Source organism: Arabidopsis lyrata (assembly GCF_000004255.2).
Source record: "Arabidopsis lyrata subsp. lyrata unplaced genomic scaffold ARALYscaffold_5, whole genome shotgun sequence".
Classification (NCBI taxonomy): domain Eukaryota; kingdom Viridiplantae; phylum Streptophyta; class Magnoliopsida; order Brassicales; family Brassicaceae; genus Arabidopsis; species Arabidopsis lyrata.
The window spans coordinates 6,458,430-6,485,457 of NW_003302551.1; the positions used below are offsets into that span (position 1 = coordinate 6,458,430).

The 27,028-nt window shown below is 30.7% G+C and overlaps 3 protein-coding genes and 1 long non-coding RNA gene across 5 annotated transcripts; 2 read left to right on the top strand and 2 right to left on the bottom strand.

Annotated features, from left to right (window-relative positions):
• Window positions 1-5,027: 5,027 nt before the first annotated feature.
• Window positions 5,028-10,635, top strand: LOC9311600 (truncated transcription factor CAULIFLOWER A). 2 transcript variants are annotated; one of them, XM_021024206.1, is made up of 9 exons: window positions 5,028-5,583; window positions 7,608-7,686; window positions 7,775-7,839; window positions 7,942-8,041; window positions 8,218-8,259; window positions 8,881-8,922; window positions 9,127-9,251; window positions 9,434-9,535; window positions 9,957-10,635. In XM_021024206.1, the coding sequence occupies exons 1-8, from the start codon at window positions 5,399-5,401 to the stop codon at window positions 9,531-9,533; spliced, it is 738 nt and encodes a 245-aa protein (XP_020879865.1). In that variant the 5' UTR covers window positions 5,028-5,398; the 3' UTR covers window positions 9,534-9,535; window positions 9,957-10,635. The 2 variants fall into 2 exon arrangements, with proteins under 2 accessions (XP_020879865.1, XP_002875532.1); XM_002875486.2 differs by lacking the exon at window positions 9,957-10,635 and having other exon boundaries at window positions 9,434-9,753.
• Window positions 10,636-17,033: 6,398 nt separating this feature from the next.
• Window positions 17,034-17,597, bottom strand: LOC110228721. Its single transcript, XR_002332227.1, has 2 exons — window positions 17,461-17,597; window positions 17,034-17,252 (listed from the first exon to the last, which is right to left on the bottom strand). It is a non-coding gene; the product is annotated as an uncharacterized LOC110228721 (long non-coding RNA).
• A 1,110-nt stretch (window positions 17,598-18,707) lies between these two features.
• LOC9313275 (BAHD acyltransferase At5g47980) lies at window positions 18,708-20,305 on the top strand. The gene has a single exon (XM_002875487.2). The coding sequence runs from the start codon at window positions 18,729-18,731 to the stop codon at window positions 20,190-20,192; it is 1,464 nt and encodes a 487-aa protein (XP_002875533.2). The 5' UTR covers window positions 18,708-18,728; the 3' UTR covers window positions 20,193-20,305.
• Window positions 20,306-21,413: 1,108 nt separating this feature from the next.
• On the bottom strand, window positions 21,414-23,642 carry LOC9311602 (cytochrome P450 708A2). Its single transcript, XM_002877161.2, is given in 8 exon segments — window positions 21,414-21,698; window positions 21,809-21,936; window positions 22,023-22,205; window positions 22,337-22,675; window positions 22,766-22,915; window positions 23,017-23,335; window positions 23,445-23,538; window positions 23,541-23,642. Coding segments are annotated over 8 exon segments (1,347 nt in total). The 5' UTR covers window positions 23,560-23,642; the 3' UTR covers window positions 21,414-21,583.
• Between the last annotated feature and the right edge of the window lie 3,386 nt (window positions 23,643-27,028).

Below are 27,028 nucleotides of genomic sequence, written 5' to 3' on the forward strand. Positions count from 1 at the left end.
GAATTGCGACATCGTGTAAGAGTTCCCCTTTGGCCTACATTTGTGGTACCACATCTACTTGATTCTTCAAATATATATATCTATACCCACTAGTTGTTCCCAAGGAGCATGTCATCCATCATCCTAGTAACCCATGTCTTATAATCCCACTAATGAAAAAATGTATATCGCAATTTTATGATAGATCGTTTTTTACTTTTCTTTGTCTGGCTAAATCTATATTATCTTTTAAATTTTCTTACAAAAATCTATTCTTTTTTCTAAATATTTTATTATTGCGACCGAAAAATCGGATGGTCCCCAACCTTTGAAAGCTCAGCGTGAGATTTGAATATTAGGGTTTAGTACAATTTGGAAGCCTAATTTATGCATTATGGTCCCCATAATCTTCATTATATAAGTTGGTAATAGTACACTAATATATGAATTTTTGAAAAACAAAAGTGACTAACTATTAATATATTTTAGTGCAGCGGACCACATTTGAATGTGAACCCATGAAAGGTCTATAGCGCTCAAGTTTTTATTACTAATCTAGTACTAAATCGCATTAACCCAAATTAAGTTGTTTTTAATTGGCAATGGACCACTACTTTAGGAACGTATATACATACAACTAGGCACTTACATTATTTTCTATAAATAAGCATAACATATGTAAACGTTTATATAGAATCTCAAGCATTAATTAGTATACATTATATATATACGTAAAAGTACGCCTCTACATGTACATTTTGCTATCTTATATACCAATTTACCACCCCTATAGTAATTTGGCATTCTATGCGAAAATCAATCTTCGTAGATGTCTTATGTTCAAATTTATTTCAACAATCTACATATGTATATAAATAGCGTCTAGATATATGAAAAAATAAATTAAAAAAAAAATCGTTTTAGACAATCAAATACTCCTTCTGTTTCACAAAGAGTGTCATTTTAGAGTTTTGCACACAGATTAAGAAAACATTAAACTTTTTGTTTTTTCTAAACAAAAACATCATTAACTATATACCTAAACATAATCTGCCCAATAGTAAAACAATATGCAGAATACTAATAGTCATAAAACATAAAAAAATCATTAAATTTTGCATTGAAAACCTAAAACGACACTCTTTGTGAAACAAAAATAAAACCTTAAAACGACACTCTTTATGAAACGGAGGGAGTAACTTTTATCAAACGTAGAACAAACTCATTTAGTGCACAAAGGTTTACCTGGGAGTGGAGGATGTTGACTCTTTGTTCCTCACCTCATTTTCTGTTGGAAATAGATAGTTTTGTCTTTAAAGATATTATCAAACGTCGTTCAAAGATCAATAATACTTATCAAAGATAAATAGGTACTTTTGTCTTTGTAGATATTATCAAAGATCAGAAAAAATTATTTTTGTCTTAAATCTATTTATATACTCAGTTTTGTAATTATGCTCAGTTTTGCCAAAACAATATTTTGTTCTTTCTAAATAGAGCTTAACAAAGATCAATTTTTTTTATTTTTTTATTTTTTATTATTAGAATTGAATTCTCAATTCATATTCATAATATTAGGGCCTCATAAATTATGAGGGCCTCATAAATTCATATTCATAATTATGAGGGCCACATTTAAGAGGAAATAATTGTATTTAATTGGGATATCAAATGACAATGGCTGGTTTTCTAACTAAGAAATGTTGATTTTTCAACATTGCAAAAGCTCATATGAAGCCATAGACGGCCAAGTTTTAAGAAACTGATATGAAATTGGGAGTGTTTTTTTTTCTTATGCAAAAGGATCGTTCGATTTGAAATATATATATATGTTTGTTATAGTTTGAAGAAGTTGAAAATTTTAAAATATGTTTAAAAGAATATCACTTGGATAGAGGATGGTATTCTTAAATTTAGCACTAACGTAAAATTTAACTTGTTCAAAAGAAAAAAGTGGTTATATATCCAAGCTACAAAAACGTTTAGACTTATTTCTCTAATTGTTCCAGGGATATTTAATGAAATTTGTATATACTTAAAATGCATGCCAACTAAAAAAATTTCATATCTACTTAAAGTCATGTTCTATAACTAGATTGTTACTCGCGGTACACCGCGGGTTAATTATTTGTTTTTTTTTGTTTTTTTTTATAAACTGATGAATTTGTTGTATATAATATTTTTTGTTGTACATTGTGAGTCACATGCGTTGTAACTAAAAATGAAAATTTTAAGTTGTATTTGTTTTGTTTAGTGTTTAAAATTGTATAATTGTATTTTGATTTGTTAATCCCAGGATTTCACCCGTGATATATTATCCCGTATTAATATCAATCCAAATCCGACCCGTCCCACCATATAATCATGTCCCGTAAAATTAAACATCATTTTGTTATTTCTTTTAATAACACTTTTATTTAAAAGACATATAATTCGAGTCAATTTAAAAGTTTGCTTTCAAATAGTTTCTATAATATATATATATATATATATATATATATATATATATATATATATATATATATATTTTCTTCAAATTAGTGTGTGTTTTTAGACCAACCCGTAAAAATATTTTAAAAATGTATATTAAAATACTAAATAATTGTATTTCGATTTGTTGATTTTAAGATTTCACCGTGGTATATTGTCCCGTTTTAGATAATTGTAGAAATTAAGAAAATATCTAAATGACTCAATTCCGGGTTAGAGTAAAAAAAAAATACGACCTGATTAAACGCGCAAATTTGTTTTTCAAAAATGTTAATATAGATTGTACACATACTTTTTTCTTCATCGATTGAGTAATATATGTCCGTTTTTAAAAATTTGAATCATAGCATATGCAGAAAAAAATCGAATTTTTTTATTAAGTATATATATTTTATAATAGTTCAAAATAATATAAATATAAGATCATATAAAAGTGAAATGAGAATCATATATTTATGTTTTAATTAGGTAGAGAGGTTTTAGGAAATTAATTCAAATTTGTTATATTAGCATTAAATAATCATATTTGATTTCTATATCTATAAAAATTGTAGAGAATATGCCATAAATAAAGAGTTTAGGTATAGTAATTAGTTGAGAAAATCTATATTTTTTTAGATTTTATTGATTAATTTTCGTTTTTTAGTTTTGTCAAAAATAAGGAAAGATCCGATTGAAGATTTCCGGGTCAAAATTAAATAAAATTTGACCCGATTAGGAACCCCAAAAAGTGTTGCAAAAATGTATAGTAGATTATTATCAAGGCTCTACTAAAACAAATTTGGATTTCTCAATTTTAGAATTCCCGAATCATTAGTTTACCATTAACCAATCTAATTCCGTGATATTTTTTTATATATTTAAACCCTTCTTAAGTTCTTTTTAACCTACATTCTAGACAAGGCATCCTCATTTTCAAAATCCTAAACTCATCTATATTTCTATTTTTGGCCAAAACCAAACCACGGAGATTGTCTTTTATAATTATTTCCAAACTCAACCAAGTTGACTGTTCTATTTTGAGATAATGAGATTCCTAGTTTTTCTTTCTTTTCGCTTTCTCTCATTTTTCGTTTATGTAATGTTAAATCGGACTGTTTAGCCCGTTCTTCTACATTTTTATTTTTTGATGTTATTTTTGTAGACTCTTTTCCTCCTAATTGGGCAACCAATCAAGGAGTTATTTATTAATTAATGTGTGGTTGAAAAAAAAATATTAATTATATTTTTAATTTTCAAAACAAAAAATTATAATTCGTCTGTAGTGGTGGATTAAATTCTGGTTTAAACTAATGTATCAATTTTGACGTTCAAAATTTAGGATACGAGAGAAAACGTAGAATGCACTTAAAGTTCTGCCTATTTGAGTTAATACATAATCCCTCATATAACCATATAGATACTTATTGCAATAAACATGTCATGAATTAATGATATATCACATTCATGTAATCATGTTGCGTCTTCTGTCATGGTATTTGTATTCAGACCAATGACTAAAATGATCCATTGTAGATATGGTTTAGGTAAAACTGTCAACTGTGAATCAGTATGTTTAAAGTAGTTAACTTTGGTTCGCTTATTGTAAAATCATTTGCAATAAAATATAAATGAAAAATTTTCTAACACTAATGGTAGTATGCAAAAGAGAAAAAGCGATAGCACATATTAATTTTATAAAAACACTTTTAAAAGTATAATAAACTCATTTAAAACTCTCCAATTTGTTCCAATTTGGTAGTCCAGTGAATCTACAAGACAGCTCAACCTGAACACATCAACAATGCAGAAGTTTAACCGTAACACATACACCATGACATAAGATGAAACATGGTAAAATCTCTGGTAAAGTTTTAGAAATCGAAGATGAATATATGTCTGATTCAATTTCAAACATATTTTTATTTTAAATGCATTTAGTAAGTTCATATTTGTTATGAAAGTACAAAAATAACACGACTTAAATTTCCGTAAATAATGAACATAATGCAGTTTTAAGCAAAAGGAACATAATACAACACAAAAATAATTGTCACACCATTGTTCTATTTTATCTTTAAATAGCTCACACTCTAAACAATATTCGATTGTTGCTTTCTTTCTCAGAAAACAAAAAAAAATTCTTAGTATTTTGTTATTTATTCATTCATTAGATTTCTATATTTTATTTATAGATTTAAACGTGAATATTAATATAACGTTGACTACAATAAAATAAATAGTTGTAAGTTGTAAGTTGATCTTTCACGTCTATACTTTTTTTCTTCTTAATCTCATTTCTTTTAGTTCCATTTAAGGGTCTTAAAATTTTGTCTTTAACGTACAAATAGATGAATTGTTATCATGTGGTTGTTAACATTGTGATAGGTCAAGCTCTCTATTAATATTTTAATATGCAGATTTTTTTTTTATAAAAAAAATATGTATCTTCTTATCCATTCTTATATTTTATATCATATATAGTCAAAAGAACCAATGGTATCACAGCAGCATTTTTTAATAGAATTTTTATCTTGATAATTACAGGTTCAATACTGAATTGGAAGGAGCCAAACTCCGTACGATTAAAACCAGCAATTGGGTTAATTATTAACTTCATTCACTGATAATTATAATTTATCGTCAAGACTATTTCGGACACAAACACATAAATACTTGTTTTCTGCTCTCACTTTCCCTAAATGTATCATTTGATACTTTCTCTTTTTTCTTCCATATGCCTTTTGTGTGTATATATATATGTATATGAATAAGCTCACAAAAATAGAAAAATAAATCCAATCTTGGCGTAATTTCTCATCAAACTCTACTTTTCTTCTTTTTAAGAAAATCTAGGGTTTCTTCTTCTTCTTCTTCTGTGGTCAAAGTTCCAAGTTCTTCTTTTAGCTCTCTCTTTGGTTTCCAAGAAATCTGTGAAGAATTTGTAGATATGGGAAGGGGAAGGGTTCAGCTACGGCGGATCGAGAACAAGATAAGGAGACAAGTGACATTTTCAAAGCGAAGAACTGGTTTGGTTAAGAAAGCTCAAGAGATCTCAGTGTTATGTGATGCTGATGTTGCTTTGATTGTCTTCTCCCCCAAAGGAAAGCTCTTTGAGTACTCTGCTGGTTCCAGGTTTGAATCTTTCCTACGCTATTAATTTACCAACTCATTTTAAGATCGCTATTTATCTACATATATATTAGCTTATATTTCATGTTTGACATATTGGGGAAAGTAGTAGGTTTCACCTAGTGGAGATTGGTTTGAAATTGGCAGAGATTGTTTAATTAATTAGATCAGTTTATAGCCATTTTTGTTTAGTTCTTGCATCTCTAAGTTAGAGAAGATCCTAAAAATGAATTGATTGTACAATACTATATATTAAATCAACAGAAGTGATTAATATAGATGATCCCATCAAACAATAATTGTGAGATATTACAGTTCCATAGATTATATATTATCCAGAAAAATATATGGTACAAGAATATAATGTGCTAATTAGGCAAACATAATTACGAAATAATCTACGTATTAACATAATTTGATTCTTGAGGACATATGTTGAATATACCATGAATAAGGAAAGATCTTTCTTTTCGTTTCTGTGTAATTCTTCAACGTTCTGGGGATAAAAAAAAAACTATCAAACAAGTATAAAAAGTGAAATTTGAGAAAAATTCTACAAATAAGTTTTAGAATTAACACCTCTAGGGTTAGGATCAAACAGGTAGATCTAATGATCAAAGGTAATTACCTTTGGCACTCATGGGAGATGGAAGTTCATTTTATTTATTTCAAGGAATATTATAATAAATTCAAGTAAAATGGATTTTAAAAAGGGCTCTTGAATCAAAATAATTTTAAGGTTCTTCTTTAGCAATAGATGGTATTTACATTTTACTTAAAAATAAAATAAAATGTTGACTAAAATTATTTGTAATACAAAAATAAGTTTGGTGGGTTTTAACTAACTGAACATATTTTGGCAATAACAAATACTCCCTCTGTTTCACAAAGAGTGTCATTTTAGAGTTTTGCACACAGATTAAGAAAACATTAAATTTTTTGTTTTTTCTAAACAAAAACATCATTAACTATATACATAAACATAATCTGCCCAATAGTAAAACAATATACAGAATACTAATAGTCATAAAACATAAAAAAAAATCATTAAATTTTGCATTGAAAACCTAAAACGACACTCTTTATGAAACAAAAATAAAACCTTAAAACGACACTCTTTATGAAACGAAGGGAGTATTAGTTATCAGAGAATTTAATGAAACTAAATTAACTATAAATAGCCATTCAATTTTTTTGAAAAATCAATCAAATATCAATCTGACGATCTTTTTTTTTTTTGATATGACGGTCTTACATAACCTAGTAACAAGATAATACAGTTTATAATAGTAATTGTCAAAACAGAACAGTAAAATACTAGGAGATATAATCTGTGATGACAATGTCTAAATTATGTCCTAGGTTCATGCAATTTCTAATGCTATAATCTTTTTGATAAATGGTATCATTGGTTCAAAATGAACAACACAAAAAAAAAAAACAGAATTATCTGAATATACACAAATATACTAAAGAGGGAAAAGAAATCTACTATAAATAGGAAAAGTCAGCTTTCGATCATGATTGTAGTAACTAAAATAGTAAACATGGAACTATGATTTGATTATGTTAAAATAAAATTTAAGATATACAGCTAAAATCTAGTTGGAAATTGGAAGCATGGAAAGCCTTTATCATAGAGCTTTGTGCATTGCTTTGTCTTTTTGTTGGTCGAACCTAGGACTAACCTCGATCGTCACATGAAAATATACAAACCCATGAAGCTACTTTCCTAGCTTCGAGGCTCTTAAGTAGTATGTTCAAAAATGAAATTGCTTGCAAACATGTTTTAACAAAATTTGAGTAGACTTGGCATATCGATTGATATAGTCTAAACAATACATTAAAGTAATGCATCAATTGGTTTGCAAATGTAGATTAAAGTTCTCGATAGTGCTTCAATTAATTTAGAAATGTTTCAACTAATAAAGTACAAAAATGATTATTCAATATGTTCAATGTATTGTTGAATGATGATAGTATATGCATCGAGTGTTGATTCTTGTTCAATATAACGTTTTTTTTAGCATGGGGAGAATTCTTGATCGATATGAGAGATCTTCCTACGCCGGTCAAGATATTCCTACACCAAATTTGGATTCACAGGTTCTTAAGCACATTTAAGACATGAGTATACGAATCATTGTTTATGGTAAACTTAACTAACTATGTTTCGATCTTTTCATCGTTATAGGGAGAGTGTTCAACAGAATGTTCAAAGCTCTTGAGGATGATTGATGTCATGCAAAGAAGCCTAAGGTTAGAAAATTATTACGAATGTATCATACAAACATAAATACAGATATAAGATATCTAAATATATGCAAGCTAATAAATTGAATCTTTATTTCATATTATAAGACACTTAAGAGGAGAAGAGGTGGATGATCTAAGCATCAGAGAGCTTCAAGGTTTGGAGATGCAACTTGATACTGCCCTCAAGAAAACTCGCTCTAGAAAGGTTCTTTTTCTCTATCCAAACACTATATTTATACCTTCTATACATGCATGGATCATAATTTGTATATACAAATGTGTATATCTAATATTGTGCAGTGTGTGTATGCATAAATATACACAGATATATAGATACACTACATCTAATCACATAGTTATTGTTTTGGTTTGGGAGCACAGAACCAGCTCATGGTAGAGTCCATAGCACAGCTTCAGAAAAAGGTAATACGCTAATGTAGAGACAATCGTTGTTATGGTTGTGCCTAGGCCTAGGGGTTTGAGTTTTCCGGTCGGTTTCGGTTTGGTTCTATTAGGTTCCAGTTTTTTTTTGGTTTTAGAGTTTAGCCTTAGGATCCATATATGTACAAAAAAAATCGGTTTGGATCCGGTTCTTTCGGGATTTTATGATCCATTCGGATAAAATTTTAGATATTCTTTCGAGGTAATGTTTTGTATTTAGAGTATTTTTGGTATTCAATCTAAAAAAACCTAATATTTTTAGTTGTATAATTGTATTTAGGTATTTTCGGACCAAAAATATTTAAGTTTGGTTCGAGTTCTTTCCATTCTTGAATTTCTGATCCATTGGGGTATTTTAGAATTTGGTTCTTTTACCTAGGACTAGTTGTGCCATGCAAAACTCTTGCGTACCTGCCTGTCCTTTATTATTTTCAGGTTGGTAAAAAACATTATACTTGAACTACTCTATATATATATATTTGATCTTCACAATTAGTAGTCTTCGATCTTCAGAAGTAAACACAAATCATATACTAGATCTAGAACACTCGAGTCAAATTGAGTTAAACTAATGAACATGCGAATTTTCTTTTGATTGCATAGGAGAAGGAACTAAAAGAACTGAAGAAACAGCTAACAAAGAAGGTGAAACTATGTTAGAATCCTTGACTATATGTATATATAATTAATTTCTTTTAATGTAGAATTCATTTAACTTTTAAGAGAGATTAGTCTAGGTTTTAGTTTGAAATTTTACAATCAATTACATATTCTTTAATATATGATTGAATGTTAGCCAAAATCGCTGAATTGTATATAGTAACTATAACAAGTACATGAATTTGGCAGGCTGGTCAAAGAGAAGACTTTCAGCTGCAAAACCTCAGCCATGACTTATCCTCCTCGGCAACGCCGCCATATGAACCACCGCACGAGCTGCCCCCACCAATATCTCCTCCTCCTGTATCTTTTGGGTACTATACAGTTTGATTTCACATAGCTAGCTACGAAGATTAATTATACAAATTATAATCCGTTACTGGTTAATGATAGCTATCATATTTATAGTAAGGTAACATATTTATAGTTGAATGAGTAACCTACATAAATATTTATTTTATATTTTATATGAAATGAAATGATAAACTACTTACAGGGATGCACCAAGGAATGGAGTGGGAGAAGTAGCTGCTGGAACCCTAATTCGGAGGACTACAACGTTGCCGCATTGGATGCCCCGGCTCACCAGAGAATAGAGGTCCGAAGGCCATCTTGCTTTGTTAATTTTCAGTACTAATATATAGAGTAATGGAATAACTTCTTGGGTGAAGTAGAACCAATCCGAATATAAGAAAAAGATTTCTGCTTGTTAATCTTAGAACCGTCATAAGGTTCCATCAAGTTTCAAACTTCGAAGGAATTAGAAACATTGTATGCCTAATGGGATTTTATATATTTTATTTATGATTTACACTTTACTGTTTGTGAAAATATAATTTCAATCTAATGAAAAAGAAGAGAAAAAAACTATAAACTATATTTTGTTATGACTTATGACAGATTCATTTCTATAGAACTACGTTAAAACTTTTGATTTACTTTAGAAGCGTTATCCACATTTTTTCTAATACAATTACGATATATTTTCAAAGAGTCACAACACTTTATAATTTTTGCAGCCCTCCATTGTTTAGGACTTGGGAATTTCTAATGTCCATTGTTATCTGCTAAAAGTGGGAGTTGTGACTGGGAAAGAAAAAACGTCGTGGTGGCATGGAGAAGTCAGTTGCTGAAACTCTTGATGACTACTTAATAATCTTGCAAGTTTGTATTCGTTTGTGCAATATACCAGTCAATTAGTCATCCTAGTCTATAGCCTAAACTCATTATCCATGTTTCCTTTACTTGCATTTAATTAGTGTCTATAGCTAAGTATAGTTTTGAAACTTCTTACTTTTACTTTCATGTTTAGTGGACAGAAATTAAAAAGTAAATTTTATCGTCTTAGCTTCTGATATCTAGTTAACCTAGTGTGCTCTTCCAATTTTTCGTGGGATCGACAGTTATAATTTTTTTTTTGGTGTTCCGATCCATACGAATGTAAATTATTTGAGAAGTTTTGCTCGCTAATTAGAGACTCAATCTATACCGGAGTTCAAATTAGAGTGTTTAGGATGTCGTGCTTGTTGTCCTATTCGCCACGACAAAGTTGTATCCACCAGCCAAGGAGGGCTTCAAAATTCCAACAGACAGCCAAGCTGATAAGAGAAGAGTTGTAACCAAAAATTCATTTTAGCATTTTAGATTCAAGATATGCGGAACGAAGCTGCTAAGGTACACGCAGAGGCTTGCCATACATTTTCACGAACGTCACTTACCTTCTCTAGAATTGCGTTGTTCTTCAAACACAACTCATGAAAAGGTGTGGCTCCAATATATAAATATATATATATATATATTTAATTTGATTTATATTTAAATCCTGTTTTGCAAAATAAATTTAATTGGATTTATAATATAAATTTTATTTTTTCATAAATCATCAAAATACATAAAAGTATTACTACATTATCCATTTTTTACATAACATCATACAAAGTTTTAAACAAAATAAAGCTAACATCTCCTTTATATGTTTCGCCTTCCCATATCATCCCCGTCCATAATCTCTGTAATCATGTGTACAAAAGCATCAACATATATCACAGTCTTCAATCTTGTTTCCTCAATAGTTTTTATCTTAAAATCAATGCTGCATCAAACGCCAAAAATTTAACAAATTCAGAGAGACATCTAGAAGAAAATAAAGAGATAACTCATACATATATCAGTCTCTAATTTTTTTTACATGGTAAAGAGATTCAAACTCAATAGTGGTGATGAAGCTCATGGTAATAATATTAAACAAAGAGGATGCTAAACTAATCCATGTATATAAACCAAATAACGATAAACACACCACACCATAGTAAACACACCACACCATAGAAAACACAACAGTTTTAAAATCATCAGAATAAAGAAAAGAAAAAAGCAAGGTATTTATATTCTTATATTCTTAAGAAAAAAGCATTCGTCCTCAACATGTCCCACCTCTTTCTTAACAGCTCCTAAAGATGAAGAAGAATTGATTTCCACTACCTGTTCTTGTATATTCTGCTCAGCTATCTGTAATAACATTAAAACAAAGGTATTTGGAGCAGCAGAGTATTAACATTATTTCCACTTGTCTTATAAACTGATCTCTTCATATCACAAAGAGAATACATAACTACAAAAGACAACCTATGTTTTTATCAAAATGTAAAACTAATTAAGATGTTAGAAATATCAAAAGCACCTGAATTATCCTTCCTTGTTCTTTATTTTGCTAACCATCAAGTCATCCACAAAAAATCCATAATATCAAACGGAGAAATTAACCAAACCAAGCACTAAAATTCAAATGTACATGTCATGCGAGGAAGATACAATGTTAAATTAAGAAACTTAATTAGTGTTAGAAGTACCTCGTGAACAAATTTTGATCTAATCTTTTGCCTTATATTCATCCTGTCAAACAAACAAATACAGAAACATTAATTAATGCTTAAGAAACAAATCTGTTTTATCACCAATCTAAACATTGGTTTCTACAAATAAGTGATTTGGACTAGAAAAATGAAACCAAATCTGAACTTAATTGACAGATGATGCACTTTCTATATTCAAGTGGTGTATCTAAACGAAATGGTTTGACTTTCTGGAGACAGCTTTTGATTTGTTTATAACCCACAAAACAAACACAACACTCAAGAACATAGAGACATCATCATCAGCTTATGGCACGTTCAATATTTGTCTAAGCCGTATAAGCATTGCAAGAATATAGAATATTGAGAGAAGTATACTAGCCTGGCTCCACCAAGTGAACCATCCATGAAGCATAGTGATTTGAATTAATTTTCAGATTCTTGGTCACACAATAAGAAAATATTAGTTAAAATCTGTGGGCTTTAAATAGCTAATGAACTAAGAATTACAGTAAAAAAATATTGCTCACCTCAAAGTGTCATTTCATAGGATTAGAGACTCCAAGGATATAGTCCACCATTTTAGACTACAAAAGCAAAGGTCAAATTTTTACACTCAATTAGCAAACATGAAAGATCATCATAGGAAGACATGTTGAGAGAGTCGTTTCTTAGTTTGTCTCACAGTCAATTCGTCGAACACCTTGTATGCACAGAGAACTCTAAAAACGTAACCCCTTAGAAATACAGTGAATAAAATCAATTTCAAAACAACAAATCAAAGCACGCATAAATTTACAAGCATGAGAGACGAGAAAGTGGAAGCATACCAGGCTATTGGTGGATTTCATCTCCTTGACAACTTCCTGGACAATGAAGACGGGAGATCTACGAACAGTGGAGGAGTCATTGAGTCTGCGGGAAGATGAAGGAACTTACTCGAATCAAGGAAATAGAGGGTCATGACCCAATCATTTATGTAGTGATCGCTTCAGTTTAGCCGCCGCTTCAAGTCCTTTCTGCTTCCGTTGCTTCCTCCCAACACGAGCAGGTGGTGAGACTCGTTCGAACTTCTTCTCCTTCTTGTCACCATCATCTGGTTTCCGGTCTCCTTACCGATTCAATTCATCTTGTGCGAATTCATCTCCTTGACACATCAATTCAATCCATAAGGCTTAATTTCATCAAGAAGTGAAGAAGAGAAGGGAGGGAGGAGAAGAAGATGTGGAGAGAAGACGAGGAGGAATAGGCTAGTACCTTTAACGGTGGAAGACGGAGGAGACGAGGCCATGTCAACGGAGAAGGTATGTGGCTAGGCGGTGGTGTGGATCTAGAGATGAGAGAACTTTTTTAGAAAAGAAGAAGATGAGTAAAAAGACTTAAAACAAAAAATTAGAAATTGAGTGTTATGAACTAGGTTAAACGAGTTTTTGTTTTTTTTTTTTGTTAAGTGGTGAGCGTTAAATCTAATATTTTGGGAAATTGTTGGCGGTCATAAGTATTTTTACTTCCCGCTTTGCTATTATTCGTCTTAGCGTTTTTGAAATGCTGTGATATAGTTACAAAATTACAGATACCATCTTTAATAGCAATTAGGAAATCCGTGCTATCGCATAGTGCTATCAATGTACACTTTTTTTGTAGTGCATGCTAAGGTACACGCAGAGGCTTGCCATACATTTTCACGAACGTCACTTACCTTCTCTAGAATTGCGTTGTTCTTCAAACACAACTCATGAAAAGGTGTGGCTCCAATTATTGACATTTAACAGTATGACAATGTTGTTCGAACCAAGACAAAGGGATCAAAGACATGTCGTAGTTTCGGCATAACTAAGACTTGCCTTTGCCTCTCCGAATCTAATTGTTTTGAGTAAATTTTATTCAGGCAGTCCTAGTGGAAAAAAAATCTCATAAAAGGATTTAAGAATTCAAGTTCTTTTACCTTTTTTTTTTTTAATGTAATACCAATCTCTCATTAAAGGATGTTATCCATGATATATTAACATATTTTAAAATGAATGAATTTCTTAAATCAAACTGGCGTTAGTCAAAATAAATTTGTTTCTTTCCGGGAGATAAATAAAAGAAAAAATTGTCATATGGCAAAAGTGTGATTTAAGAAAAATTTTTTAATAAAAAAGGCAGAAAGAGAAAACAAAGTATTTCCCTCCATCAGTTTTTGCTAAGACAATCTTGATCTTTTATATCCATAAATGTCACGGTTTAATTTAGACCTTTATGTTGCCATTTGTCCGTTGTTATCTTTTATTTTTAATTTATTATATATTTTCACAAGTCAAAGATTTTATTTAATTTAGTGTAACAGAATGACAGTAAATACTAATTTATGAAAGAAAAAAATCAATACAATAATAATAATAAGGATCTCTCCAGATCCGACACCTCACTGTTTTTGGATGTTCTCACGCTGACACCTCATTAAAATTATCATCCAATAAGAACATTTCATTAATACAACTAAGCATTATATTCCAGTAATAATACTTCTCCGATCCACGTCATACTGTCTCTCTCTTCACATATTATTTTCTTAGTTTTTCCTATTGGCCCAATTTGGTTTAGTTACCAAGCCCAATTCGTTTATTTCTTTTTAACGTGTTCAATTGTTTTTCCTCTCATTTATGTTTAATCACTCACTCACTAATACTATGCATATTATTATATTTTGTTGACCAAAATCACATCTCTAAAAGATAGTTTTTCTATTTTCTTTGTTTTAATTGTGAATTTGTGATTATATGTATTAATTTAAATAATTAAATCTTTTATTTTGTTGGGAGCTTTTAATCTTTTAATTTTAATAAAAATTGTTTATTTATATTAAATACTACTTTTGTTATTTTTATTTTTACTTTTGTTATTTTTATTTATATTAATTTTATTTTTATATTAAAATCTTTTTATTTTTTTGGGAGTATTAGTTATTTTTGCTTTTGTCTAACAGAGTCAAAGACAAGACAACAATGAAAATGAAGGTTTAACAAGAGATGACCACATATGAAAATGATAAACAACACATATCAACAATTGAGAAAGATGACTGGATAAACCTTGGAAATAATGAGAGGAGATTAAGGGGAGGAGATTAAGGGGAAGAAGAAGACCACAATTATTACTTTAATATAAAAATATAATAAATCTTGAACCAGTGACTAAATCGATTGTAGTCAGACCGGTGTTACTATCAGATCAGATTGGGTCTATAAAATACTCCCAAATTGACATTGAATTAATCGTACAAGGAAAGATGCATGGTTGATAATAATCATATTGATCCCATCTAATTCGAGAATCAAATTATTTTATAGTTAAAAAATTGTTTATAGTGTTCACTGTTCTATGTCCTTTGTTTCACGTATTGGACATAGCTAATCTTGCAACCTTTTCGTAAATTTGTCTTTGGAGCTACAACTACTGCAACAAGGGAAGAAAAATTCTAGCTAAACAAATAAGGGAAGAATATCCTATATCATTCTGGTTAAAATTTAAAACCAGTAATCTAAGATTCTTTCCACAATACATTTATAATTTTTTTCTTTGGTATCTATATAATTTTTAGTAGCTAATTATTGTGATCTAATGATTAAAAAAGATTTTTTTTTTTTTAAAAAAAGACATGTTAAATATTTTTGGTATGATTCAAAATTTCAAAGTATGTTTGTATACCATAAATATCGTTAACATAAAGAATCTAAGGTTCTTAAAGTATAATAGTCGCTGAAATGTATTTATATATATCACAATATAGAAATAAATCTAACATTTGTAAGAAGTTAAACATATACTAAAATATAAAATAAAAACAAACATATACTAAAATATAAAATAAAACAAACAAATATAAAATTAGACAGAATTAATTTACGAAAACTACCCGCAACGTAAACCATTTGATGCATTCATCTCATGCATATTGTCCTCTAAAAACCGTTTGATTTAAACAACTTTTTGGAAAATAAAAATATATCTAAAAGAGCCCCGCAGCGTAGCGTGGGTGTCGACCTAATCTATATTTAAAATTTAGAATTCTGTAGATGACTTCTTTGAATTTAAAGTGTTGATTCATTGAATTTAATCAAAGGGTTCTCAGCAAACAACAAAATTAAAAACAAAATCCTTCAGATCACCATTTTTTGCAACATTACCTTTAATTTTTTTGAAATGCAGATCCATCATACATGAAATCAAAAGTAGTATGCAATATTATATGTCTTCTGTTACAATTAAAATTATACACGTAAAATTTGTATCTTATTATAAACCGCAAGTGCACATGCAAACACAGTAGTATTTAGAGATCGAATCCACAGAAACAGAAAAAACAAACATTAGACTATATATTTAAAGTAAAGCTCATAATGGAGACGGAACCACACAGTATGGTGCAGTTCCAATAGTAACGAAAAATATACAAAACATAGAGAATAGAGAAATAAACAGAGAATATAAAAAACTATGTATTGTCGGTTATGATTATAAAGGATCCTGAAATCAAATTTCTCTTATGAATGACCCTAATGGCGTTTTATTGATAATTCATATGAAGAGACTACAGAGATCCATAAATTTTGGTTAGACTTGTTCTAAGTAACCCAATCAAGCATTAAGAAAAAAATACAATAAATTCACAAAACACAATAACAACAACTTACGGCGATAAATATATATGATATATATAAAATAGAGAATAGAGAAATAAACAGAGAATATATAAAACTATGTATTGTCGGTTATGATTATAAAGGATCCTGAAATCAAATTTCTATTATGAATTACCCTAATGGCGTTTTATTGATAATTCATATGAAGAGACTACATATATCCATAAATTTTGGTTAGACTTGTTCTAAGTAATCCAATCAAGCATTAAGATAAAAATCTAATAAATTCACAAAACACAATAACAATAACTTATGGCGATGTTGGTTAAGGAGGTTCGCCAATCTTTAAAAGATCCATCAATTCAACACTATTTTTGGTGGTTTGAAAAATTAGATCATGGACAAGAGATCAATTTGCCTAATTCATTTAGGGCTTTAAGAACATTAAAGATCAGAGAACAACAATATAAATCATAGCATGAGAAATATATATCTAGGTATTTCTAGCGACATCTCCTTTGGAATCCCTAAACTCTTTGATGAGACTACTTACACATGACATAAGTACATATAATCATTGTAGAAGAAGGATCAAAAGCTTAAGTGGAATTTTGAAAGCTTAAAAAAATTAAATAACATTGAAGAAGAAGAAAAGATGAACACTTTAAAACTACAAAAATCGCACAAAAAAGTATGCTCTGTAGGTACAGAAAGTTTTAGAATATATAAGCTTTGGGACACAAACCTAGGTCCACCTTATTGGATCATCTCTTCTCTTTACGCATTTTAATCAATTTCTTCCTCTAAAAACCCATTTCCATGCCGCAAGTCTAGAAACCTGAAAACACTAAAAGACATCGAAACTATATGTTCTCGGCTAAAATACTCGATAAAATAAAATAAAAAATATATACGATGTGTTAAAAATATCACTTAACATCTTTGTCAGAGGAAAATTTGTAAAATTTTAAGAAATAATATCAATCGAATCTCTCGTGACAAGGATTCTAACTAAACTATTTTTTTTGTCAACACTCCAATTATACCTTTAGAATTTAAAAAATCTAATGTATATGACCTTGAAAACATTTAGTAGATACTTATAAGAGTTATATTGCGTGTTATTTAAAACATCGTAAGTTTGATATTCATTTTTTTAGATGAAGGATAATGTTACAAAATTGGCGAGAGTGTGTATTTTGGCAGAAACCCCTTAAATCAAAAATAAAAGTGGACATTATCAACTTAATTATATAATCTACTTCAAATATTGAACTTTTAATTTTGGAAAATAACATATAATAAAGTTTCACAAATAAATGTTTTTGCCATTTGTCCAATTTTACTTTTCTCTTACATAGAAAATATTTTCTTTTGGCAATCTAGCAAATATTTTCTTTTCTATAGAGTGTAATCTGATCACAATAAATAGCCATTTATGAAAAGAAATCATATTTTTCTATATTTTAAATTTTAAAGGATAAAGTTTAACAAATGGCCTTTGTGTAGTAATATCCGACTTTTTTTTTGGCCATATAGCAAATATGTTACCTTTATACAGTGTAATCTAATCAAAATAAATCGCCATTATGAAAAGAAATAAATTTTTTTGTATTTGTTGTCCAATATGAATATTGTAGATTTTTGTTTGGTGATTAAACTCAATTTAAAGATTCATCAAATCAAACAAAAGTTGATCTTCTTATTAAAATATAAACTTTACTACTAAATAGTTTAAAATTTTTAAAATACCTTTTTATAATATCCCTTTTCAAAAATGCCTTCATATGTTGTCCATTTTCAATTACATCCTTTTGATAATGTTTTATAAAGTTTTTAGAAGGTTTTTAAATGTTTTATAAAGGTTTTAGAAAGTTTTTAAAAGTTTTACAAAGATGATTTAGGAGTCCAACTACATAAGCCGTTAGGGACATCAAATAATTTTTTGAAAAGGTTATATGAGGGCATTTTTGAAAAAGTTTATCATAATAGAGGCATTTCTCAAAAATTATCTATTTAAAAGCACATGTAAATTAGTATATATAATAATTTTATTTTGTGAAATTTTTCTGTTTGATTAAAAAAAGAAAGTTAAAATTTTTATATGTGTTACAATCTAATCTATAGATTTAACACATATCGTGTTCATGTTAATGACTAACTTTATAACCAAGTTTTATATAATAAGATTCAGAGATGATACTGAAGAATATATATGAATATTTTTTTTAATTTAAACTACATAAGAAAATTTAACACACAAAATGTCAAAAGAAAAAGAAAAAGAAGAAAAGACTCTTTAGCCCCAAAAAAAATGTCAAAAGAAAAGACTCTTTCCCAAAAGCCAGTGATGATGATTCTCTATAAAAGGAATACTTCTCTATGCACTAGAGATAACCAAATTTATAATACAAAACAAAACAAAACAAAAAAGAAACAAGAATCGATGGAGACAATGAAGGTTGAAACAATCGCTAAAGAAATCATAAAACCATCTTCCACAACTCCAAATGATCTCCGAACTCTCCAACTCTCTATTTATGATCACATTCTCCCTCCTGTTTACACAGTCGCATTTCTCTTCTACACAAAAGATGACTTGATCTCTCCAGAACACAGTTCCCAAAAACTCAAGACTTCTCTGTCCGAAACCTTGACCAAATTCTACCCTCTTGCTGGCAGAATCAACGGCGTCACCATAGATTGTAACAACGAAGGAGCTGTTTTTGTTGACGCTCGTGTCAATAACTGTCCTCTCTATGATTTCCTGAGATCTCCGGATTTCAAAACCCTCCAGCAGTTACTTCCTCTGGACGTCATCGATGATCCTTACGAGGCAGCTACTACATGGCCTTTGCTGCTAGTGAAGGCGACTTACTTTCCATGTGGTGGCATGGCCATAGGAATCTGCATCACTCACAAAATCGCGGACGCAACCTCCATCTCGACTTTCATTCAGTCTTGGGCTGTTATGGCTCGAGGAGAGGCTGGCGACGCAGTGGCCGGTCCCGAGTTTGCGGCAGCAAATTTCTACCCACCAGCCAATGAGTTATTTAAGTTTCCGGTTGATGAAAATGCCAACAAGATAAGTAGAATAACGAAGAGATTCGTGTTCAGTGCGTCCAAGTTGGAAGAGCTCAGGACCAATGCCGCTAGTGAAGACTTTGTAGCCCGACCTACACGGGTGGAAAGCGTCACTGCACTTCTTTGGAAAGCCATCGTTGAAGCTGGATCCTCAAACAATAATGCTTGTGATATGAAGGTCTTGATCCAGCCCTCTAACTTGCGCCCCAAGATACCGTCCCTTCTACCTGAAAGCCTGATTGGAAATATAATGTTCTCTTCTGTCGTCTTGAGTATTAGTCAAGAAGAGGAAGTTAAAATTGAAAAGGCCGTTAGAGACTTACGAAAAAAGGGAGATGACTTGCAATATGTAATCAAAGACGAGGGTGGGTCTTCTTCTTCGATGATTGGTTCTAAACTAGCAAATTTAATGCTCACCAATTATTCGCAGTTGAGCTATGAAACTCACGAGCCCTACACCGTGAGTAGCTGGTGCAAATTACCTCTTTATGAGGCAAGTTTTGGATGGGGATCACCGGTTTGGGTTGCCGGTAATGTGGCTCCCATGTTAGACAACGTAACTATGTTGATTGATTCCAAGGACGGACAAGGAATTGAAGCGTTTGTCACATTGCCTGAAGAGAACATGATGTCTTTCGAGCAGAACACAGAACTCCTAGCCTTTGCTTCCGTTAATCCTAGTGTCTTGATCTAATTAATTTATTTATGTAATGATCAGGAACAGATCTAGAAAAATTTGTTCACTGAAGGCAAAAATATAACAAAAAAAATTAAACATTAAATATCAAATAAAACATTAAATTGTCATATGAAAACCTTAAAACATCTTATAAATTTGCTCAATTATCATTTAAAATTTTTATTACTTTTCATTTGTGACAGATTCAAACAGCTACTTTTTAAGATAGCAAACGAGACAATCACTTAAACTGATCTCCAATTCGATTGCGTGCAGCCGTTTTCCCCAGTTTCGTTGTAGAGAAATATCTCTAAACATTTGTTGTAGCAACTCGTAAAGTTAAGACTAACATCAATAGCCTGTAAACCAAAAAGATACGCAAGATATTAAATGTGAAAGATCTCTAATATTTTTTAGATTCTTAAATCGTTCATCTCTGTGCATATTGTCAGTGTAGATATATATTAAGCTATTGCTCAAGAGACAAAATTTCTATGTAGCTGAAGTTATCTAGATAAAACTTAACCAACATCACCAATTTCGCCTTGTCAAATTCACGGAATGAATCAAGAGGACTTAAATAAGCAATGCAAATAAGTAGATCGGTGGTTACCTTCATAAAACGATCACTGAACTCTTGAACCTGCAAATCTAAAATAGTGCAAAAATAGTTGACTTTATACTAATGCATGTTAGTTATATTGGTTATGAATTTTGGTTTCTTTGGATCAACAAAGACTTCCTCCATGCCAAGCATTTAAACATTAAGTTTTTGGCAAAAAGATGAAACTTTATTCATAAGTGAATCCCATCCATCATCCCTAAGCTTATGCAATTCTCCCTTAGTAGATTCTATCAATAACGTGGCATTCAAAATATCTTGATCTCTTGTTTGCAAACAAATCAACAAATTCTCTGTTAATCCCAAAATAAGTAGCACTAAATGCATATAGAATACACAATCAAAAGTGTGTGAAAGTACTTGAGAAGACTTTATGCTTGACGTTTTTATGAGTCTTCGATATCTTCTTTTGGATATTTATGCACTTCAATGGTAGAAGAAATTTCAGCTTAAGGAAATATCATTTGCAATAAAGTGATGTCATGTTGTAACCATGTTTTTTCACTGTACTGGTGAAGGCGATGATCCTTTTACTCAACCTCGGGCAATGACTAAAACATATTCATAATTATTTGGACATACTTTGGTTAAGTTGTTTATTCAGTAGATACATAAATTGGAACTCAACATATATAGAGTATAATTTTTTGTAGTATTCATAATTTCTTACAAAGTTCTTTTCTTACTTTATTTATTCATTAGACAAAGACAACTATATTACTACTGCTTCTTACAAGACCTTTAAATATATATAACCAACGACCTCAAATGGTATATAACCACTCTAATACCCATCCGAATCATGTACGTGGGTGTCTTTTGAGAATTGAACATCACATCCACGAGGAAACATAAGCATATAGCTTCGAGTTACTGTGACCTCTGCTTTCATTGACCACCTACAAAAAATATAGATGGAAGTAATGAGTTTAACTATAGTAACAAATAAATTGTTGACAAAAAAAAAAGAATTGAATCATGAATCATATATCAGATGATGAAAAAAAACCTATATCTACACAAATGGTGTAGAAAAATGGCCATCAACAGCTTAGCAAAGTAAGCCCCAACACAAAGTCTAGGACCAGCTCCAAAGGGAATGTAATTCTTGGAGACTATCGCGTCCAAGTCTTTTCCCTGTTAACAAAATTTGATATATGTTAGAATTTGATTAGTGAAATAGGGAGATAATAGTTCAAGGATGAAGATCAAATTTAAATCACCTTCCAACGCCACGGATTAAATACTAAAGGATCCTCGTACTTTTTTGGATCGAAATGGGCACTAGGATAGCCCATGAAGTTCCAACCCGCTGGAATTGTATAATCACCGACTTCAATGTCATGATCAGGTTTTCTAAGAATTACAGGCACTGTGGTTGAGATCCTAAGAGACTCATTGATCACCTGAAATAAAATACCATATTTGTGTGAGCTACTACATTATATATGACAAGGTTTCTTAGGATTTACCAATTGAAAATAGTAAATCTTAGATATTCTATATCACATATATTGATTTTTGTGCACATACTTACCATATTGGTGAACGTCATCGATTTATAGTCTTCCCATGTTAGGCCACTCTCATTCTCAGACTTATTTCCAAAAATTATTGCATGCTCTCTCTGAAGCTCTTGCTTGACTTTAGGATTTTCACTTATGAGCTTCACGGTCGCCGCAAGAATCCGTGGCGTTGTTTCATTAGCAATCACAAAGAAGGTATATATGTACTCAATCAAATTCTCCATGCTCATTGTTTCCTTTTCTCCTTCTATTTCTCCAAATATGGTCTTAAAGAACTCCCCAAACTCCTCTCCGGCTTCTCTCTTCTTCAACACTTCCTCCTTTAGCAACTTCTTCATCCTTTTTCTCGCCTGCCACGAGAAACATCACCATCACGGCATCCATTTTTTTGCACCAAAGCTTATTCATATATAGTTCTAGTAAGATTACTGAATACTTACCTTCATCATATTATAGACACCTGACCCAGGAAAGTTGAAAGGGAGCCGAAACCAGCCACTCGGAAAATATCTCCAACATATGGCGAGTTTTTTCGCCGCCTCTGGTTCCATCTCGCCCATAACTTTATTTGCAAGGCATTCAATTAAGATCTGCAACGTAATGATACAAATACTTTTGAGATAATAAGAAATCTTATAAACCTTATCTAGTTGATTGTAATAAGACATAAAGACAGCGTAACATATATTACTTTGCTTGTTGTTTCCTTGACGTCAAGTGAGCCATTCCTAGATCCTTCTTCCATGTGTGTGCGAGCCAAGAGATCAATGTTTTCCATTATCCTCAATTTTAAACTTTGTGAACCCAACATTTGGATTGTCAAGTTCCGGACATGTTTATGGGACTCTGTGCTCTGTAAAAACAAGTTGTTGTCTTCTCCAAATAGCCTTGCTATGCTCTTTGTGATACCAGGAGTACGATTTGTCTTTGCCATCTCCATATTCAATTCATTATCCATTGAGATTATAACTTTGCCTCCGAATAAGCTTGTCCGAAAAACCGGTCCATGTCTATATATATTTTCCAAAAAAACATAAAGACAACGTAACCTAAGTAAGTTAGGAGAGATTAAAAAAAATATTTCTAACCATGCATGCCATAAAAAATAAGCAAAAGAACCTGAGGACTCTCTTCTTGAGGAATGTTGAAAACTGAAGAGCGTCATGATGCTTCATGAACTCAATAGTTTCTCCAATGATCGGATAACCCATTGTCCCTGGAGGAAGTTTTCCATTACACTTTGGATTGCTCCATTGATAGATCAAATGACATAGCTTCACCACTATGAGTGAAACTATCACTATCCATAGGTTATAAACATCTACCATATTAATTTCTTTCTTTCAACTATTTTGGATATGTTTGTTTTATGGTTTATGGTTGCATGATTATATGAGGGAGGAACTCTCTATTTATACTTGCCGTTGTAATGTACCTTTTAATGTTTCTTTCTCTTAATTATTTTAACGTATTTCTTTAAATTAAATAATTTTAAATCATATCGTGGAAACATAAATATTTTTTCTCTTTTCTGAAACGTGACAATGAACTTTTGTTATCCGGTCTTGTACCTCATTTACAGATTCAACGTTTTCTTCATAAAGAAAAGTTAAAGCAAGTTCTTTTAGTTATAGATTCAACATTCAACATTTAACATTTAACATTCTTAGAAACAGAGAGAGTATAAAGCATCATTTTTATTTACATTTATTGGTTTTAGATTTTTATTTAATAACTAAATTTTAAAGTTGTGGATTCTTCTCTTCCCCGGCTAACCAATCTTGAATGTTGAATCAAATCGTGGAAACATAACTTGTTTTGCTCTTTTCTAAAACGTGACAATGAACTTTTGTTATCTAGTCTCTACGTCATTTACAGATTCAAGATTTTCTTCATAATGAAAAGTTAAAGCAAGGTCTTCCCCGGCCATAACTAGTGTCTCTTCTTGGTTTACATTAAAATATGCATATTTTTGAATCTTAGGTAAGACTGACGAGTGTGATCTTTTTGGTTTACATTAATATATGCATATTGCCAATGACTTTTGAATCTTAGGTAAGATTGACGAATGTGATATTTTTGGTTTACATTAATATATGCATATTGCCAATGACTTTTGAATCTTAGATAAAACTGACGAGTGGATTCTCCATAATGCAACTAAGTTTGTTCAGGTTCCGGGTCGGCTCTATTGAACAAATCTTGATTTATCGCCATTATGGGCTAATGTGGTAATGTTTCTTGATGGTTTGCCATAAAATAAGCATAAAATAGGCATGTTGTCGATGAATCTCGAAGCCGACATGAAATTGACAAGTGGATTGACTGGTGTTTCCATTAACTTGCTTTTGGTACAATATGAATGAGTCTTCACGTTGGCTTGGTAGATTAGATTCCATTGAAAATCGTTACATTGGATGGTTTGGGGTTTTGATGATCTCTACCTTATTAACAGAAACTTCCGGTTTTATTATCCAGATCATAATCTATATGGGATTTCCTAAATTATTAATTGAAGATAAACCCCGAAGAGTCGAATAATTACAGATGAATGTTCAAAAAGAACTAAATTGTGTCAATAGAAAACTCAACATTGCTATTACCAGAATTTCCAATCCGTATGGGGATCCTAATATTCTTGCAGAATTTATAGCTGGACAATTAAAAGATCGTGTTTCTTTTCGAAAAGCAATGAAAAAAGCTATTGAATTAACTGAACAAGCGAATACAAAAGGAATTCAAGTACAAATTGCAGGACGTATCGACGGAAAAGAAATTGCACGCTAGGCAGAGTTCCTTTACAAACAAGTGAAGCTAAAATTGATTATTGTTCCTATACAGTTCGAACTATTTATGGGGTCTTAGGAATAAAAATTTGGATATTCGTAGACGAAGAATAAAAAAACTTTCTTTATCTTTACATTTTATCCGATGATAAAAAACGAAAACAATGTAGTATAACACTATACAGTAATAAAAAATTGCAGTCTTCTTTTTTATGTTTAAGAATAAAATCAGCAATTCTATAAGATTGAATAAAAATTTCCATCAAAACTACTTTGATATAATTGCTATGCTTAGTGTGTGACTCGTTGGTTTAGGATTAGATTAAGATAAAAAAAAAAAAAAAGAAAAAAGAAATTACCTATAACAAAAACTAATAACTATAGCATTAATAAATAACCTAAGCAACTCATTGCTTCACATTATCTGGATAAAAAAATCAGTCAAGATATGATAGATTGATCATATCATTGTAGCAACTGAAAAAAAAAAAAGAAATATGATTATAAGTTATGAAAAGTAATCGAAAGGTATGCGGATAAGTGGAAGGATAAAAGAAAGAGAGAAAAAATTGAATATTAATGATATATTATTCCAATTTGGAAAGTCTATGAGGTCACTGTAAGAAAAGCAATGTAATACATCATCAATACAGATTCATTCATAATAATTAGATAAATCTGTTCCGAAAAAATAAATAAATTAAGAGCCTTGAGCCAATAAAAACTGAGAAAATTGACTCAAAAACAAATTAAAAAATGAAATTCCCAATTTCATATAAGAGCTCCATTGTAGAATTCGGGCCTAATGATTAATCAAGAAGCGATGGGAACGACGGAACCCATGAATATAGAGGATTCTATTGAAAAACAAATCTTAGTAATTCATTGGACAGGATGGCGGAATAAACCAGACACTTTATTATCTATTCTGATTTTTATTCAGAGATCTCCTGGGATAAACATCCAACTTAATATAGATATTGAAAGAGTAAATATTCGCCAGCGAATTTTTTTTTAAATAAAAGTAATAAAATACGAAAAAAAAATTAAAAAGATAAAAGAAAATAAGGATTTGTTAGAATATTCTAACGCTAATAAAAACGACATTCGAGATGATGATATTACGTTATTTTTAAATAAATAGAATTCATTTTGGATTCGATTTCGAAAAAGACATACACAAATTTAGAAGAAATCAGATGAAATTTAATACCATGATTAATAGAATTAATCATTAACTACATCTATATCTTAATACAAGCTTTTTTATTCCTTTTATTCGCGAGGAGCTGGATGAGAAGAAACTCTCACGTTCAGTTCTATAGTAGAGATGGAATTTCTAATTTAGAACCATCAACTATAACCCAAAAAGAACCAGATTTCGTAAACAACATCGAGGAAGACTAAAAGGAATATCTTCTCGTGGGAATCATATTTGTTTTGGCAGATATGCTCGTCAAACACTTGAACCCGCTTGGATCACATCTAGACAAATAGAAGCAGGGCGACGAGCAATGACACGAAATGTACGACGTGGTGGAAAAATTTGGGTACACTACAAGAAATTTGTTCATTGATAGCATAACGTAATAGCATGGATTACTCAACTGCTATTGAAAATTATTTACAAATTTTGTTTTCGTATGATAGCGTTTTATAAATGCTAATAAATAAATTTAATAATATAGAAAGGTTTTAACGCTATGATAGAATTCCAGCGAAACACTTAAAGAATATTTTTTCTTTTTGCGAACAGACTAATTTTTCCCCTCTTTGCTCGAGAAAACCCTAAGACTTAACCACACTCTCTCAAACCGACGAATCGATTCCTGGAGCCACCGATTGAACTCGCCACCGCCGTCGTTGAAGTTAGCCGCCGTCAAAGCCGTAGCTGCGACATAAAACCTGATTTTGGCC